An 18,886-nucleotide genomic window follows, 5' to 3' on the forward strand; every position below is an offset into this window, starting at 1 on the left:
TTCACACACTGCTCCTAACCCTTCCCTCTGCCCACTCCCCGACTCCCCCAAGGCTAATCAAGCCTACCTGTGGGACTTCTAGAATTTTTGATACCCAGCATCAAGACTAATGGTGAAACAAAGGATTTTTTTTTTTTCATTTTTAAAATCGACCAGTAAAATGACTGGATTGTTTTATTTTGTTGTTGTTCTTCCAGGAGGAGGATGCTGTGACTCTGGGCCTTTCAACTGGCCAGGCTCTTGAGAAGCTCCGGGACCAGTTAAGCAGCTTGCTGGAACAGCATCAGAGAGTTGCATGCAGACGAACATCTGTGCTGGTACGCACACACTTGTGTCTACACTTTTAAACCAGTGGTCCTTACTTTAGAACCTTATTTCCCCGTTTTGGATTTTCCATATATGTGGCTATATCTATATTTGGTAAATTATGCTACATGTATGCTCTATTCCTTGGATTACTTTGTAATGTAACATATTGTATATTGTTGTGCTTACTTGCTTTTGTTTTGGGGACATTTCCATAGGAACAGTGGCAAAATAGCTTCCTTTACCATGGTAATCGTCACTCTTGTGTCCATTGGCCGGGTGCTGCTCTCACTCTGCTGGTGGTGGTGGGACTCGTCTGTTGCCATGGTAGCCAGCCGAAGGGGAGGTATGTAACCTCTTTTTGGGAATCCTCAATCAATCAGTCAACCTGTTATGAGCAATTAATTGGTTATAGTGGGAAGAAAAACAAAAAAAACAACAAAAAAGTTGTTGTTTTTTTTAACACGAAGAAAAAGGGAGGTGAGGGAGATGGTGGTTCATGGTCACCTGATTGTACTGTTAATTTGATAAGGTTTATCATAATGGAAAGGAAAGCGTCTGGACTTCTTTAGACTAAAAAAGTCCAGACGCTTTTCTTTCCAAGCTCCTTAGAATGTACATTTATGTCTTCAAGATAAAGACTTTTAAGACTTTGTTTGAAAAAAAAAAGAAAGGTGGCCTATAATTGACCTGATGTTAAATAAATAGAGATTTAATCATAGCAATTAGCTGGTAAAACTTATTTGAACACTTTTGTAAGAATGAGGTTTAAAAAGCGCATTGATGCTTTAGAGCAGGGTTACTCAATTCGATATGGCTGAAGACCACATTTGAGGAACAAATCACAAATGAGGAAATTTTGAAAAAGGCTGAAAGCTTGTGTTGACATTTTGATAGCTCCATGTCAGTTTCCCATTTTTAAACATCTTCAGCAGCATAGTTAGAAAGCATAGTTAGAAACTTTCCTATCATCCAGACAAATGGACGACATATCGTTTTATTGTAAACAGTTTCTAGGAATAGACTGACCATATTTTTCAGTTCAACTAAGTTTTATTCAATTTATATAATAATGTTTAGTGCCAAATCACACTGTCTCAGTAGTTCTGCTCTGTTAGTGTGAACACTTTATAAAATGCATTGATTCTATTAGCTATTAGCATAGCTACAAGGCGCAAACCCTCAAATGTTGGAGAAGTTCAGAATTTAAAAAAACAAATACAAACTGATGCTGTAAGGGATTACTATATTTTAGTCATTTTAATGTTTAAAATAAGCAACACAGGTGTGGGATCAGATGCTCAAATGTTAAACAATTCATGCATCACACACTGTCAGTTATTCACTACATGGCAAGGCAATATCACTTTGCTATAGTTGGTCTGAATATTGAGTCCAGATTCACTTGTGTGAATGATTTTAATTTTGAGAAAGTGTAAGAATGGCTGCAGGTTAGTCAGCACAGTCCAGAGTTGGTCCACGATTATTCCTTGGCTAAACTATTGTGGTTATTATCATTCTGCTCCTTAAAAAGCCTTCAGTGATTCAAAACACCACAATGAGAAAACTAACAGGCACTGGTTCACATGACCCTACACCATCCTGTAGGTATGCTGCCTTAGGTAGAGGGACTTGATGCTATGGATATTCCTGGTGACCAACTTCTAAGTCGACTAAACGACTAGTCTAAATCTAAGGAACACTCTTAGTTAGCTATCAAGTTAAATCTAAAAACTGTTTAATGGAAAATGTCAAACTATACCAGGCTTGGCCAACTGCAGTCCTCGAGGGCCGGTGTCCTGCAGGTTTTAGAGCACACCCTGGGTCAGCACACCTGAATCAAATGATTAGTTCATTACCAGGTCTCTGGAGAACTTCAAGACCTGTTGAGGAGGTAATTTAACCATTTAAATCAGCTGTGATGGATCCAAGGACACATCTAAAACCTGCAGGACACCGGCCCTCGAGGCCTGGGTTTGGACTAGGGCTGCCACAAACGATTATTTTGATAGTAGACTAGTCACCGATTATTTTTGCGATTAGTCGACTAATCAGATCATCATCCATTGGACATAGCTTATTGCACCAGCAGCATCTGCTCTTATATAACTATCATTAGTAGTGATGGTGAGATGAAGCCTCATGATGAACTGAAGCTTTCCACCCAATTGGTCGACTCATGGTTCGAAGCATTGTGATGATTCATTTGCTCTACTGCGCCATCAAGTGGACAATTCAAGTGAAGGCTCTGATTATAATGATGTGTAAACCTCTAAACTGAATAAGTAAATTGTTTTCTTGGTTATTTATCCCGAATATTGTCTCAGTATGTGTGATACAAAAGAGAAAGTGGAAACTATCAGGACAGAGTTTTGGTATGATTGTGTAACTGTTAGCCTCAGACAGTCAGTCAATAGTATAATTCAGATCATAGATCAGTACATTTGCATATTTTTAGAACTATAAAAAGAAAGCTGACACTTTCGAGACTTTATCTAATGTGTAAGCATCACAGCAGATGCCTTAGATTAGAATCAGTGAGCTGTCGGCTTTCAGCCCCGACCATGTCCACGCTGTCTGGTGAGAAAGGCGACGTCTCACTGATTCTGATGCGTCAGCGCTTTGTGTTTACGTCTTTGTGCAGAATCGGTGTACCTGCTCTCATTTACTGTTTTAGCTGTTTGGTGGTGGTTGAAATGTAGTAATATTTATATTAAAAATCGATTCAGGATTTTAATGAATCGATATCACGTTATCCAAGCTAGAATCGATTTTAATCGATAATCAAAACCCGCTCCTAGTACCTGTGTAATCATGCTTATTTACATCTGGATAATGACACAAACTAGTATTTGGCGCTTCACTTTTTAATAAACTAAAAGACAGAAATCAGATTATAGGATCTGTAGTGTTGTTTATTTATATTATGGTGCTTATCATTTGTGATATTTATTACTGTGTGCATACTTTATTAGGAGAGATAAAATAAAATAAAAAATCTCTTCCTTCCTGGTTCCATCGAAGAAGAAATGCTCAAGTAACTATGTAACACGTACGTAATCCAATTCCACAACACAGTGTGACGGGAAATCAGCTGTGTTTTTCTGCCCATTTTATTTCGAATCTGGCGCGAACCGGTGAACCAGTCCCTGAATCAGTCACGTGGTACGGACTGCCCGCGAGGCCTCGAACGTCACTGCTACGTAATCAAAGCAAACCTCGATAAGTGCTTCACAGAAACGCCTCCGAGATTACCCGACACACGATTCGACGCTTCGACACACAGGACACATCACTAATCATTAGCTTACAGCTTTAAGTGTGTAAGGTATGTGCTAACTAAAAATAAAGACAAGATGATAGTTTATTGAATTTTAATAAAATTTGCAGATTGTTTCGGTGAAGTTTAATAAACTCCTTGCTATCTAAAATATAACGGGACACCGGAGTATATTCTCGAGCATCTCACACTTCTGATAATCAGCTGTCTGCTTGATGTTTATTCAGCTGTGTAAAAACTATAACTTTAATCTCAGCCAAACCGATTTACTCAGGAACAAATAAAATACTAAAAAAAAGCCAAACAATAACATTTTTAAGTTATCTAAGTGACTTATATATGTTTAACCTGAGTAGCGAAAGACGGTGGTGGGTTTGAAAACGGGCTCTAGTGAGCCTTGCCCCCGGCTAGCTATCGAGCTAGTGGGTAGCTCGATAGCTAGCCGGACGTGTCTGAAAACGTCAGAGCGCTTTTGAAAATATGTGGTGTCTTGATAAACTGAGCAGATATTTGAAGTTTACACAGTTGCATACTCGCCTGAAAATATGTTAAACGTTTATTTTGTGACCCAGAAAGAATAATAAGAGTAATATTAAAACTAACTAGCTGCCGCCATTGTTGGAAACTGAGCAGGGCTGCGGTATGAATTGACTATGTGCACGTTAGCATATGCTACTTCCGGTGCGGAAACTCTGTGGGGAGCTTTGTTTCCGGTGTCCTATTCGCGCCCTGTTTACGGTCCAAAACAAGTTAAGCAAATAAATAAATAAAGCGGCGATTTACATTTCTATAGATGTCTCGGGCATTTACCCAATATATCTGTAAATGATGTTCATCGACTTGTCGATATTTTTCCCCCACGCCTCAGGGGAAAAGAGAAAATGGATTCAAATGTTAGATTTCTCAGCTGTCCCTCATTTATCGCAGGTGTTATGTTCTAAAAATAACCAGTGATAGGTGAAATCAAGTAGCCAATTTTATTTTTTGACGGTGCAAAACGTTTCGTGTACATCGTGGACATACAGCACTGCACTTCAGAGTCACACTGCTAGCGATAGATGCAGCGATTCTGTACTGTACAGGAGAGACGGAGGAGATCGTCTGCAGCGATCAGGACGCAGGACGTAAAAAAGCATGCAAACTTGCACTAAAAAATATGCGAAACAGCGAGGTGAAAGGTGAACCGCGTTATAGCGAGGGACCGCTGTAATTTTGAAGGTAAGTCACAACATATCCTTCGTAAATACTAATGTATAGAAACCGTTACCAGCAATCATTAATTTTTTGTGTGGCTTTTTTTCACGGTTTGTTAACATGCTGTGTAGGTGTGTACTTGACTAGCTGATATCAACATAACGGGGAAAACATCTGGTTTGACTATTCTTCACCTGTAGTTTGAATGCTGAACATTTGCCTGTTTAAATCATAAGACCAGTCACTATACAGAGATGTGCTTCTGAATGTGGACGATGTGTCTTCTGCTGCAGTAATGCAGTTCTGCTTGTGTTGAGTGATGTAAACAACTGATCGATCTAAACTCTTTAAACGTCAGAATTGATCATTAGATTTTTATGACACAACAGTGGTGAGTGTTCCCACCTTCTCCTCTTTGTAACTTAACGCGATCGTTCCGTTTTCGAGTTTTGGACATGAATTTTGGAGTATATCTTCACAGTAGCGATTGACCGCAAAGTAAAGCTACCGGAAATGTACAACCCCACATCCGGTCTCAAACCAGGAAGTTAGCATTTTCTCGTGCACAGGGTCAATTCTGGGACGGAGCTACTTCTTCTTCTCCGGGGTTTAACGGCAGCTGGCATCCTTGTACATGCAGTGCTGCCATCTTGTGTTTCAGTCCGTTATTACACTCTTAAATCCTACTACTTATTCCTGCGTCTTTTGGGATATTACAAAGCTTCAAACGACGTGTCGACTATTAAATCAGTCGTCGATGATTTTGATAGTCGATGTAATCGTGACTAATCGTCGTAATCGTGGCAGCCCTAGTTTGGACATCACTGCTCTAAACAAAGGTGTTTTTTTGCATTAATCACACTCTCCAATAATGAATAATGCCGCTCCCCGGGCACCTCTCATCGTGCATTTTGAACATTACACATTATACTCCAAATAGAGGAAGAAGAAAAGCACATATCATAAACCAATGTTAAATATGCATCATTCATAATGGCACAATGCGCCTCTCTTTTCAGTTCCAATTCATTAGTTTTTTCAGATGTTTTAATAATAAGTGAACATCTGTTGTAGTAACATGTTTTCATACCATATTTAACACCAGTTTATTTCAAGTCGTTGTCAGTTTGACGTATAGCGTGTAGTGAAAAGTGGGGTGATTTGTGCCAGAGGGGAAGTTGTGCCACCCTCTGTTTCTAAGGAACCATAAGAAGAAATTGGTCATGTCACCACACAATTTTGAAGATTCATCGATTTTACTCTTTACAAAGAAGAGAGTCTAAAACATACACAAAGGAATAGAAGTTGTCTCACCTCTGAAAGGTGCTATGGGAGAAGTTATGGGATAAGGATTTTTGCTTAGGCTCAGTCTAAGCAAAAAAAATATGTTTATGGCACTTTAGAAATCTACACACAAATAATTTAAATGTCTTATTATGTGTCGCATAGTGAGATAAGCTGGTCAATACAATAATACCATAGTTTTCAGGTGATGTCAAAACTACTGGGACACGACAAAAACAATACTGCCGGTTTTACTTTCAATACTTCTTTGCCCTCCGGCCATCCTTTAAGTGTTTTCGATTCTAATGTCACACTTCATGCCAGAAAGTTGCTGTGCTATCGAATGCACTTATCAATGTTTATTTACACATGCCAGAAGGCTGTGGAGCATGGCGCCAATATGTGAGCACACCTCTCCTAACCCTGCCTTACATTGCCTTAAATTGCACCAATCCCTGCTTTTCTAGGGCACCGAGGCTGTCAGTTGTGGCTCTTTTAAACTGTAGAAAATGACATTGGCACAATGACCTGACATTAGAAAAGTACTTTGTTAGCTTTACTGTTATGACCCGACATTAATGTTAACTAATACTACCAGAACTTTTGTTCTGTGTGGTAATTTCTTATTCTTCACCTCCACATGGTGGTAAGTCCACATAGCTGTCAGTGCTTTGAGAGCTTTCTTCTCAGCAGCAGTGTAACATGAGGGATTCTCTACAAGATAGCATCCTTTCCAAAAAAAAGCACTGGTTGAAATTCTAGTTAGTTTGCATTAAAAATGTTTAGCACAGCCAGGTAATTGAGAAATGTATCTCCCTCGTCCACCATGATGAGAGATATTTCATCACTGTATTCTTTGATCTTTCATTCATAGCTGTGGTCTTCTGTCTTCACCTCCACAGTTCTGGTATAGAGCTCCTGAATGCCGCTGCTCTCCTTCTCCTCTTGGTGCTGAACCTGTGTCTGGGTGGACGCCAGGAGAGACTGAAGCGAAATGAGATGATATGGCGCCTAAAGGCCATCATCACGCAGCTCAGTGGTGAGTAAGGCTCATGACTGCATTACTGCAAACACAGAAGAATTGAGGAACTTGTAATCTCTGTAAAAGTTGCATTTGTTTGTTTAGTTTTGTTTGTTGTTGTTGTTGTTGTAATTGTTTTTTGTTTTACTTTCTTCAAATTCAAATTCAATTCTTCTCACCCTATTTTGTTCTCTAAATAAGTCCTCAATTTTGTAATTCATTATCCTAGATTACTTGTCAGCCTGTGTTGGTGAAGTAAAATGGCCTTCGTCTCTCTACCCTGACCTTTACACACCCTCATCCCCATCGTGGTCCCTCCACTGGACCTATCGTGACTCTCAGCTGGTTAACCTGCCTGTCAGTCTACTGGTGGAAGGCGATATCATTGCTTTGAGACCTGGTCAAGAGGCCTTTGCATCGCTTAGAGGCATTAAGGTTAGTCTGTATTTAGCTGCATTATCGTAAACTGTAGTATACTTTTGTAAGATAGTATCTGTTTTTTTGAGTAAATAACAATTTTCAAAAGCTTTAAAAAGCAACACGTATCAGAATTTGTATCGGCAGCTTAAGCCTGTATTTAGGTATTAGACACAATCTCACCCGGTATTTCCTCTGCTGGTAGGAATAACAAGTACATCAACTGGAAGTTTATCAGCCACATTTAGACAAAACTAATGCATTGTTGTATGATATGTGGTAAAAAGGATGGACAGGATATTTTTGTTATTAGTTTGTGTAAAAAATTCTATTCAATACATTGTTTTTTACACTGTTTATGAAAATGGAGGAAAAAAAATAAATGGTTTTACAGGCGGAGACCTCTGACCTTTTTTCCCCTCATCATCATCTTCTGACTGGATGCTCTGCTGAGTTTTCATCTTTTCTACTGGAAGCACGAGACGATAGCTGTACCATACACATGTTTCACAGGAGGTCCAACTCCTGTAGGATGGCACATCAGTACTTGCTTTTGCTAAAAGGTTTGCTGTGTCTCGCAGCATAGTCTTGAGACTATGGTTGACAGTGCAGCAGACAGGCAGTTAAATCTAGGAGAGCTGACAGGGCCATAGAAGGTCCTTAACCTGTCAGTAAGACCGGTATCTGGTATCTCAGAAATTATCATTGTAATTTTTTTCTTTTCATTTTTACTCCTCAGGATGATGAGCACATTGTGCTTGAACCAGGAGATTTATTCCCACCATTCTCCCCTCCTCCTTCACCACGGGCCAATGAGAAAAGAGGACCCCAGAGCCCCCAGCAACACCGCCTCTTCAGAGTGGTCCGTACTCCAGTCCTGGACACGATAACGTAGGGAACATAGCCATGTTTTTTTTTTGTTTTGTTGTTTTTTAAACCAAATATTGGAATTACTTCTAATATCCTCAAATATTAAAAATGAATGTTAAAAGTATTATACAGTCTTTCATGTACATATGCATTTTTTTGGTGGGATGGAAGCGAAACATACATACATGACATTCACCTTAGGTTCACATTAGGTTATGCACATTAATGCACCAGTGTGCTGTTTAAAAGGGTCAAAGGGCAAATCTTCATCTGCCCACCATAACAGAAAAATAAACAGCAAAGTTACTGTTCTCCAAAAGGAGCACTGCTTCCCATTTGCAGTTTGCTAGATAACCCAGAAGACTGAATGAGACCACAATACAGCTGTTTAGTATAAATGAACATTATTTGATCTGTGAAATTATAGTGGAGGTAAGTATAACTTTGATCCTGTTATCCTGGACCTGCATCAAACTTGAGTTAATTTTCTTCTGACCTTTTAATTATCAAAAAGTTGCTTCAGGAAACAGTACTGCAACTTAGTCTGTGGCTTTTGGAAAGTAAATATTAAGAAATCACACTTTTTCTCAATTGTGACATTTTATTTGAACATTAGCTTGCGCTCGTACCCATATTGACAAAAGTTAATTGGCTATACTGCTGTCATGTGACTATGATGTAATGAAAAGAAACCATAACATCTCACAGATGAAGAATGATGATGAACATAAGAAGATATAGCAGAGTATCAATGGGAATGAATGGGAATGGAAAAAAGTTGTTAAACTTTGGTAAAATCATTTGTATTTCTGTCTGTCTTTTATCCAACAGGAACAATTTGGAGTTGGCCCTGTCTCGCCCAGTCACTGTGCTCGATAATGAGAGATTTACAGTACAGTCGGTTATCACCAAGCTAGTCTGTCCTGTTGTACTGGTGAGTAGTTGGTGTGTTCTTCCTAATGTATTCTGCATTGTATTTGAACATGAACATGTAAATATGTGCAGTCTTATGTGTGTTTTGCTCCCCTCTTCTAGGTGGCATTCCTGCTTGTTAACACTATTCGCTTTCTTCTTACTGCCCCCAGCCTCACTCCTAGATGCTACAATTTTGTTCAGCTTCAGGTAAAATAATTCAAAGCAGTAAATGTGCAGACAGCAAAGACTGTGATGTATTAGTGATGTAGGGACACAGCCAACCAGTGTGTATGTAAAGGTGTTTTCAGAACAGTTTGTTCTGTGTTGGCACCAAACATAATGATTGTACTAAGAAGATTCTTGAAAACGAAAAAGACTGGACAGAAATGTGTGTATGACTTGTTTTTTCAGCTAATGGGTGTTCTGCCCATTTTGCCCCTGCTCTTTCCTATTATGTGGGTGCTGGTGAATGCTTACGGAGAGGCCAGGGTCCTCGCTGAGTTCAGCCGTGTGTCACCAGCTGGCCTGGTAAGGGACAGGCACACAGTCAAACACACACATAAATGTAACATGCAATGACAGGAGAAAAGGCTTCAGTTATTATCAGTGATTTTGTTTTTATTATTATTATTTTTTTAACTTTTAGTAACAGGTCTAAATGAACACATCAAATTAAAATGTATTTATATAGCACATATTAAAAACAACAAAGCTGACCATAGTGCTTCTCAGTCAGTAAAAGCATGAGACAATTAAAACAAAACAATAAGAAAACAGGGCAGGAAACAATAGGTGACAACACAACAAGCCAGATGACCAGATGAACTAGACCAACTAGTTAGAATCAAAAGCCAAAGTAAAAAGATGGTACGAATATGAACAGGGAGGTTATTCCAGAGTCTAGGTGCTATGGTTGCAAAGGCCCGGTCACCTCTCAACTTCAGTCGAGACCTGGGTTGTGCTAGGAGCACCTAATTGGACGATCTTAGTGCTCTATTGGGATTGTACAAGTGGAGGAGTTCGGAAAGATAGCTGGGTGCTAAATTATTTAGAATTTTAAAAGTGAACAAAAGAATTTTAAAATCTATACGATATTTAACAGGGAGCCAATGTAAGCTGGCTAAAATTGTAGTGATGTGTTCATAGATTCTAGTACCTGATAAGAGGCGCAGCTGCATTCTGAACTAACTGAAGAATGTTGGAGGCCCAAGTAGAGGGAGTTATAGTAGTCCAGTCTGGATGTGATAAATGCGTGGATACGCTTTTCAAGCTTTTCAAGGTCCTTTAGAGCAGCGGTCTCCAACCTTTTTTTGTTTATGCCCGACAATATTTTCATGGACCGGCCTTTAAGGTGTCGCGGATAAATACAACAAAATAAAACTAGTACCGGTACCGAAAAAAATAAGATTTATTCATAACACACGTGAAAAGACCCAGGAAAACCAAGTTAATGATAAAAACGATAACAAAATAACACTGAAAACTGATAAACCATACATTTCACACCTGAGCCTCAACTCTTGCGGCCTGGTACCAAACGACTCACGGACCGGTACTGGTCCGAGGCCCGGGGGTTGGGGACCGCTGCTTTAGAGGTAGGAACAGCTTTGCTTTGGATATCTGACGCAACTGGTAAAAGTTGTTTTTTTTACCACAGTGGAGACCTGTTTCTCAAGTTTAAAAGCGCTATCCAGGAACACTCCGAGGTTTCTTACAGTGAGCGAGAAATGGCTAGCAAGAGGACCTAGGGCATCAGCTAACTGGTCTGGCGGAGTGTGACTATCAAAAACTATGATTTCGGTCTTATTCTCATTCAGTGTAAGAAAATTGTGATAACCAAATTTTAACTTCATGCAGACAGTTGAACAGAGGTTGCAAAGAAGCAGACACATCGGATTTCAAAGGTGAATAAATCTATAACTATTATTTATAGAACTCTTCAAACCCCGATAATAACACCAATGCTTTTTTCTCAACAAGTCCTTCAGGGACACATTTAGTTGTACACACTGAGGAGAACTACAGTGTAAAACTGTTGGAGTAATGCTTTTAGATAGCGATAAATGACTAAATGAAATTCAGTCATGTGTATCAAGAATAACTTTAATGCACCTTCGGATTCCTTCTCCAAATTCTACTGAAGGAATGGACTTCATTCTTCCTAAATCAATTTCATCAATAGCTTTTGTGATGGAGAACGCTGTCTTTAGCAGTTTCAGTAATGGCTGACAACAGTAGTTTGCTTGATAACCCCACTGTTGATACATGTGTTTGTGCACGGATGAGACCCCAATACAGCTGTTTAGTATAAATGAACATTATTTCATCTGTGAAGTCATAGTGGACGTAGTATAACTTTGATCCTGTTGTGTTGCATCTGCATTAAACTTGAGCATGAGTTAATTTTCTATTAATATTTTTATTGTCAAAATGTTGCTTCTACTAGCAGCACTGCAACTCAGTCGGTGGTTTTGAGGGTAAATACTAAGAAATAGGAATATATAAACAGTCTTGTGGTGACATAATGGCTGACAAATTCTATCACAGTAAATAGTCAATGTCATTTCTTACACTCTTACCTGTATTGACAAAAGTTTATCTGTCACAGTAAGGGTAATATCTAATGGCTGACAACAACTCTGGGTGGCCAGTCACAGCCTTTAAAAAACATAGCCTTTAAGTGTAAATTTGTTTGAAAAGGTGAAAAATCATCTTTTGAGGCTTTGAAGCTAATTTCAACCATTCACCAAATTTTCTTCTAACAAAGGTTCTAAAATAGATCTAAATGGTACACAGATTAAATCTTTCTAAAGTCAATATTTGGTAGATGTCTAGGTCATATATCGTTTATTTTTTCCTTTCAAAATGCGATATCAGGCTTCTTTGTGGTGAAATGTTTGTGATTAAACAGCAATAACAATATCAGGCTTTGGTCATAAAGATGGAAGTAATGTGCCTTTGAAGGTTTCAGTAGTTGAACCTGTCAAAGGAATGTTGGCTGAGTGTTGGTGCTCCATTTGCAATCAGATGTCAGAATTTGGACTTCAAGTTGGACTTCTAACTCACAAAGTCAGAGCAGCCCCACCAGCCCCATATTCTGAATCTAATTAGGAGCAATGCATGTAAGTGTTGGTAAAAATGTAAAGATTCAAATTTAGTCTGCTGCAAATTGGACAATAAAGGTGAAAGCATCACTTTAGGGCCCAGACCAGTGTTCATGGCGTCTCATCAAATATAGGTTATCCAGTGTTTTTGTGTCTGCTGTTTGCTAAATTCTGATAGTCTGCACTGCACACTGTTTCAGATGTTTTTCTTCTTCAGTTCAGTAATAACAGTGCACATGCACACACAGACACACACACCATATCCCACACGGAGGAGGCACAGTGAGAGCCTCCTTCTGTGTTTTAACTAGACTCTTCTCTTGCCCTAGCTTGCTAAGTTCTCTGAGGACACTCTAAGCAGCTACACCGAGATGGTTTCCTCTCAGGTATAACCTCATGCTGTTTGACACCCCATTCTCTCCCCCCGCCTAAACTTGCTTGGCTCCCAAATCCACCTGAACGAACCCACTCACTGTCTTTACCCGTTTGTTTGCAACCCTTCCGTGGAACCATTGTACATAGCTCTTGCTACTTTTCCACCTTCCCCTCTCACCCTCAGTCCCACTTACATCTGAATGTCTTACATAGACATTAGATTCGGTGTCCGTTTTGTTTGCTTTTTGCTTTCATCCAAATACTTGACTTTGCTTTTTGTTTGTAAATGCTGTACATGTGATTTCCCTCTCTTTGAATGGTTTTGTTTGGACATTATTAGTCAACACAATTTGACCAAGCAACTCTTCATGTGATTTTACACTCAGATGAGATAAGATAACCTTTATTAGTCCCACACGTGGGAAATTTGTTTTGTCATCGAATAGTTACCTTCAATAATCTATCCTGTGTGTTTAAGATTGTGTTCATGTCCATGGTTACTACTTCTGTTCCCACCACCTTACACAGCTTCTAACCAAACTCAGTCATTGTCTTCTGTTATAACTGGACAGTAACAGCTGCCACCAGTCTGTCTTTTTCCAAACATTTAGTATTTGGCGTTTGAATCAGAGAAAATGATAGAAAGTGTTGAGGATAAGAGAGGCACTGACTCTTTGTTGGACCTTTCACCTCTGCTTTTTTGCTTATACTGCATGACTGGAAATTAGGTTTCCTCTCCTTGTGTCCTCTCCTTATCAACAGTGAACCATGAAAATATTTCCCACCTAATTTCATGAAATAAAGTTTGACTTTGTGTTTGGAAGACATGCTGGCCAGTGAGCTGCAGGGGAGTTCAATGAAAGACTTTGAACTCCTCTGTGGCTGTCAATCCTGCACATTAGCAGCTCAATCTGTTATTTAAACTTGTAGGGAACATGTCTATAGAAAAGGGATGTGTAGTGGACAAATTTGCATTCACAAAAGAGAACTGGGGTGGCTTCTGCTGACAATCTAATTACGGTATCTGACAGCTTAGTGGGAGTGGAAGATTCATCAAGAGGAAGGTTTCTCTGTTAAACACGCTCCTGATCTGAACCTAATGACACTTCAGATATCTGACATGCAGTGATCAGGCATAACGTTTATGACCACTGACAAAGAAAGCGAATAATAATAATAATAATAATAATAATAATAATAATAATAATAATAATAATAAAGTGATTATCTCTTAATATTGGCATCTGGGTTAGTGGGTGGGATACGTGGGGGGGGGGGGATTTATGCATAGAGAAAAGGCAGGTCTGTTATGTATTTTTTACTGGATACAGGCACCCTAGTCAGGAGTCGAACACCCGACCTGAGGTCCAAAGGCGATTGGTGTTCCTACATGTATATTGCCCCTCCTCATAAGACTCATACATTTTAGTCATGTATTTAAGCATTTAGATTTTGATATCTAGTAGTAAGTAGTTCTCTTGATAACTGTGTGTCTGTGTGTGTGTTTTCACTTAAGCAGGAGATGCTCCGATGTGTATGGAGACACCTGGTTGCTGTCCTGAAGGGAAAATCTCAGACACTCTGCTGTACTTCCAGCCTTTTACATACACTGGGATCTGTCACAGTGAGTATTGTAGGCCATTAGACAAATACATCCGCGTAAAAAAAATGCTACCCAAAATACATTTCATGTTACGTCTCGATTCAATTAAAAATAGAATAAAATTATATGCAGCTCTGTTCTGTAAGCTTTTGATATGTGATCATAGAACAGAGCACCTAATCTGTGCTGGCTAACCTCATATCAAATTTCTATGTAAACTTAGGGTATTTTCATACCTGCAGTATTAAGTCCATTTAAATCAAACTCGGGCTTGATGCAGTTCGTTTGTGCAGATCTGAACACAGTAACTGCTCTCGGGTGTGGACAAAAACAACCACACAGAGGCCACCTCTTCCAAAGGCTTCCAAATGAACCCCAAAGCGGTTCCTTTATGGTGTGAATGGGATTTGACCTCGATCCGAACCAATTGCCACATGAAGTTTGAGCTAAAAAACTTCCCATGCGCACGTATGTTTTGTATTCTGGGATACGGCAGCGTACTAGAGATGTGCAAGGGTCTGGTCAAATGAGACCAAAATTAAACACTTTGATAATGTGCACCATGTTTGGAGGTCAAAAGTTGCTGCATATCACCCCAAAAACCCCATACCAGCAGAGAAGTTTATAGATGGGAAAAGACTCAGTTGGTTTCAGAGAAACAAAATAAACTGCTAGAATGGCCCATCAGTTACCTGACCCGAATCCAAGTAAACATGTATGAAGTAAAGCTCAGAGTTGATAGAAGAGAGCCTTCAGGATTTGAAGAACGTTTGTATGGAAGAATGGGTCAAAACACAGCCGAGCAACCTTTATCCATACAGGGGGTGTCATCACCAACAAAGGCTTTTGTATAAAATGTAAATGCATTTCAGTAAGTCTGTTCAATACTTTTCCCTGTGTCATTTCTCATTCTTACACATAATTTAAGGAAACCTATGTTTTGATTTATGTCCATGTTTGGATTGGATGGGTTGTTACTGACATCTGGTGAGAATTTCATGTCAATAGCACCTTTAGAAATATATTAGAACATATACTTTGCAAATTGGTGACGGTATCAGATTGATACCAAAATTTGAAGCACCACTCCGAGCTGCCATAAAGGTGGAAATAGAGTACATTGACATAATAGACATGCACAATAATTATAGATTCACCCTGAACATCCACCTTTCTTGATTGGGAAGAAATTGTCTTTCAAACTTTTTCCTCTTTTTCAGTCCTTGTGCCTGACCATTTTCAGAGGAATATTTTTGTTTGTTTGTTTTTTGCCAATTAACACTGACCTATGAATCATTCAAGCATAAAAAACTACCTAATGCAAGGGATGAACCAGTGTTGTCTCTCTACATAATGAACAGTGCAGCAAAGAACAGATTTTAAATTATATCTTTTGGATACAATAATTACAGTTATTGCTTCCAAGGATGGCACAACCAGTTATTATTAAGTTAAGACCAATTACTGGGTAGGTTTGGATAGCTTTTTTCCCTTAATAACTTCGGTGATCTTTGCCGAATACATTTAAACTTGGTTGATGATCTGAAACATGTAAGTGTGATAAAATTGCAAAAACCAATACAAAATCATGGGCAAAATACTTTCTCACAGCACTGTTAAAATATTTTTAAGGAGGTGGACCTTATGCAGTTTCAAATTGTACGTATTTAGGCACATGGGTACGACTCTATACTACAGTGTGTGTGTAACTCTTCTGTGTGGATATTTGGAACTGTTTTGGAATTCCTAAAGTAGTGACCAAACAATGCTTCCCTGAGCCAGCGCTTTATAGAGATTAAAAAGCCTAGAACTCTTGTTATCACTGATAGCTATTTTCTCAGGAAGCTTTTTGTTCTGTAAGTGTGTGTTTATATAATCTGTACTTTTGTTTTGCGTGTAGGTTCTATGTTGTGTGGACAAGCAGGGTATTCTTTCGTGGCCAAATCCCAGTCCAGAGACTGTGCTGTTCTTTAGTGGACGAGTGGAACCATCACACAACAGTCAAGATGACCTCAGAGACAACATGTCTGTTAACTCATACTGCCAAATGGAGATGGATGATGACAGGGAAGAGGTTTGTTTGTTCTCTTAGGCAAAGCTTTTAGCCCCCCAAAATTAATTTTAGAGTTTAATAAAAAACAAAAAAAACAACAAAAAACAAGAAAACCTTTTATTGTCTGGTAGGGCCAGGAGGCAGAGGCTCTGCTTTGTCTGCAGAAAGAGCCCCCCCCTCAGCTGGGAGTGGGGCCAGATCCCAGCGAGATGTCGCACGAAACAGCACTCTTATCTGACACTCTCCAGATTCAGCAGCACTGCCAGCCTGTACCCACTTGCACTAAACACCACTCTGGATCGAATGTGAGCTTCAGCCATGACACTGAGGGAGGCGAGGATGCCCAGACACCGGTACAAACTGCAACTGAAATTTCTAATATTTAAAAAAAAAATAAAAAATTAATACATAAAATTTTAAAAACAGATGGTGAAAACGTTAGAGTTAGTCCCATTAATACTGAAATTTTGGGTTATCTGAGATGTAAAAGTTGTATTAAAATTTGTTTTTGTCAGTTTGAATTTTCACTGCTGCTGCTATGGCCTACATATTTAAGCTAACCAATAAGAAATAACTTAAAATGACAGGGAACTAACCAGCACAGTACAAATAAAGTGTAGGAACTCAGGAAGTTGGTATGTGGCTTCAGGTTTTTTCTCTTATCTCAAGGATTTTTCACTGGGCTGTCCTGAAGTGGAGGCTGATGACTTTGTGTGTGACTACCACCTGGAGATGCTGAGCCTGTCACAAGACCAGCAGAACCCTGCCAGCATCCAGTTTGATGACCAATCCTGGCAGTGCCACCTGCCCTCCCTAAAGCCACTGGGCCTGAATATCATGCTAAACCTCTGCAATGCCAGTGTCACCAAGCAGCTCTGTCGCTTCTCTGACCATCTATCAAACCTGGCTCTGCAGGAGAGCCACGGCACGGTGCTGCCAGTATATGTTCCATGGGGGCTCTGTGAGCTTTCCAGACTTATAGGTGAGCATGTCAGAACTGATTCTTATACAAACTAAACAAGTAATGACTTCCCTGAATCTTTTGGTTATATCCAACAGCCTGTGGGTCGCTATTTAACACACTGTATAAGTTACAGGTTACATGCTGATATTAACCTATTTAACAATGGTTATCCTGTGGCACAGAGGATTTTACAGATCCTCTACACCCAGCCTATTCAAGCAACGGCCTACGGGCCACATGTGGCCAGAAGCAACCTCTGAGTGGCCCTGTCAATGATCCTGCCAGAAATGCAGAGTAAGACGGGGGAAAAAAATTTCAAACAGAAATTTCTACAGCATAATGTAGATGGTTAAACGCAACACTCCTAGTAGCCTAGTAATATTCAGACCACAATGCAACAGTGCATTGTTGTAAACATATTTCTACAAATGAAACAAGTAGTCTATGATGCGACAGCAACATGCCTTTATCAACCCAACAGCAAAAATGAAAACCACTGATTTAACCCTGCTGTGTCTGACAAGTACAGCCAGGGTTTATTTTTTATTTTACCACTAAATCTAAATGTCGAATCTGTGTGTTTAATTTGTAATGAGTGTGTGGTATGGTTATGTAGGCTAAATTATTATGTAGGTAAAGTGCAAAGTGGTCCCAGCAGTAATAGAAGCATTAAGAGCTGTAATGCTGAAACCGAATGAGTGACTCAGGCAGATTCAAGGCACAACGTCAGAGCTGTGTGTGCAGAACCCTCAAACTCCCCCACCTCTGGTAGAGCACCCAAGCTTGAGGAACACACATATTACACGGCAGGGGTTAAAAGAGAGATTTTATACAAATAATATATTCTATGTTCATTACGCGTAATGAACATAGAATATATGTTTTACTTTACTTTACCAAATTAAATTACAAAAAATAGCTTTCTCAAGACGTTATGTTCTCATACACTGGTATATAATTTTAAATAAATCACTGCATCCGAATCGATTGAGTGCGATATTAAAATCTATCAGAGAGCAATTCAGAACCATTGTTTTCTTCTTTTTGTCTGTGTTTGTCAGGGTTCACCCCTGGTGCGAGAGAGTTGTTTAAACAGGAGAACCACTTGACCCTCTACCAGCTGCCATCTGGAGAGAAGACCAAGGAGTTCACATCCCACCGCCTTCATTACTTTACCAAACGCCAGCCTCCCATCTCCCATCTCATCTCTCTGTTCGTACGAGACTCTTCATCCAGTGAGTCAGCACACTATTATTGTTTTGGGTTTTATGATGCAGTTTTAATAAAATGTTCAGCATAATCTTTTTATTACCTGTGCAGCGACTTCCACAGTCGCTAGAAGCCGGGGATGGAGCCCGCCTATTTGCCTGACGCGCTGTCAAGTTTACGCAATAATGCGAAAGGTGGAATTGTTTTCTTGTTTATTAAAGTGTTTACAGAGTAATGTCATCTCGCGATTTGGACTCTTACAACGTCACAGGCTCTAATATAACAAGACGA

The 18,886-nt window shown here is 39.4% G+C and overlaps 1 protein-coding gene across 6 annotated transcripts in view; it reads left to right on the forward strand.

Annotated features, from left to right (window-relative positions):
• tmem94 (transmembrane protein 94) overlaps positions 1-18,886 on the forward strand; it is a 51,341-nt gene that overhangs the window by 6,052 nt on the left and 26,403 nt on the right. For 3 of the 6 annotated variants that reach the window (XM_085171279.1, XM_085171278.1, XM_085171280.1), the window contains 14 exons: positions 198-317; positions 525-652; positions 6,967-7,103; positions 7,315-7,520; positions 8,242-8,393; positions 9,204-9,306; positions 9,408-9,494; positions 9,699-9,815; positions 12,721-12,777; positions 14,283-14,390; positions 16,270-16,443; positions 16,554-16,775; positions 17,092-17,404; positions 18,448-18,621. In XM_085171279.1, coding sequence (XP_085027405.1) covers positions 198-317; positions 525-652; positions 6,967-7,103; positions 7,315-7,520; positions 8,242-8,393; positions 9,204-9,306; positions 9,408-9,494; positions 9,699-9,815; positions 12,721-12,777; positions 14,283-14,390; positions 16,270-16,443; positions 16,554-16,775; positions 17,092-17,404; positions 18,448-18,621 — 2,098 coding nt within the window. The remainder of the gene's footprint in view (positions 1-197; positions 318-524; positions 653-6,966; positions 7,104-7,314; positions 7,521-8,241; positions 8,394-9,203; positions 9,307-9,407; positions 9,495-9,698; positions 9,816-12,720; positions 12,778-14,282; positions 14,391-16,269; positions 16,444-16,553; positions 16,776-17,091; positions 17,405-18,447; positions 18,622-18,886) is intronic. The other 3 variants (XM_085171281.1, XM_085171282.1, XM_085171283.1) reach the window with 3 other exon arrangements.

The sequence above is a fragment of the Neolamprologus multifasciatus genome, chromosome 8, assembly GCF_963576455.1.
Source record: "Neolamprologus multifasciatus chromosome 8, fNeoMul1.2, whole genome shotgun sequence".
Taxonomy (NCBI): Eukaryota; Metazoa; Chordata; class Actinopteri; order Cichliformes; family Cichlidae; genus Neolamprologus; species Neolamprologus multifasciatus.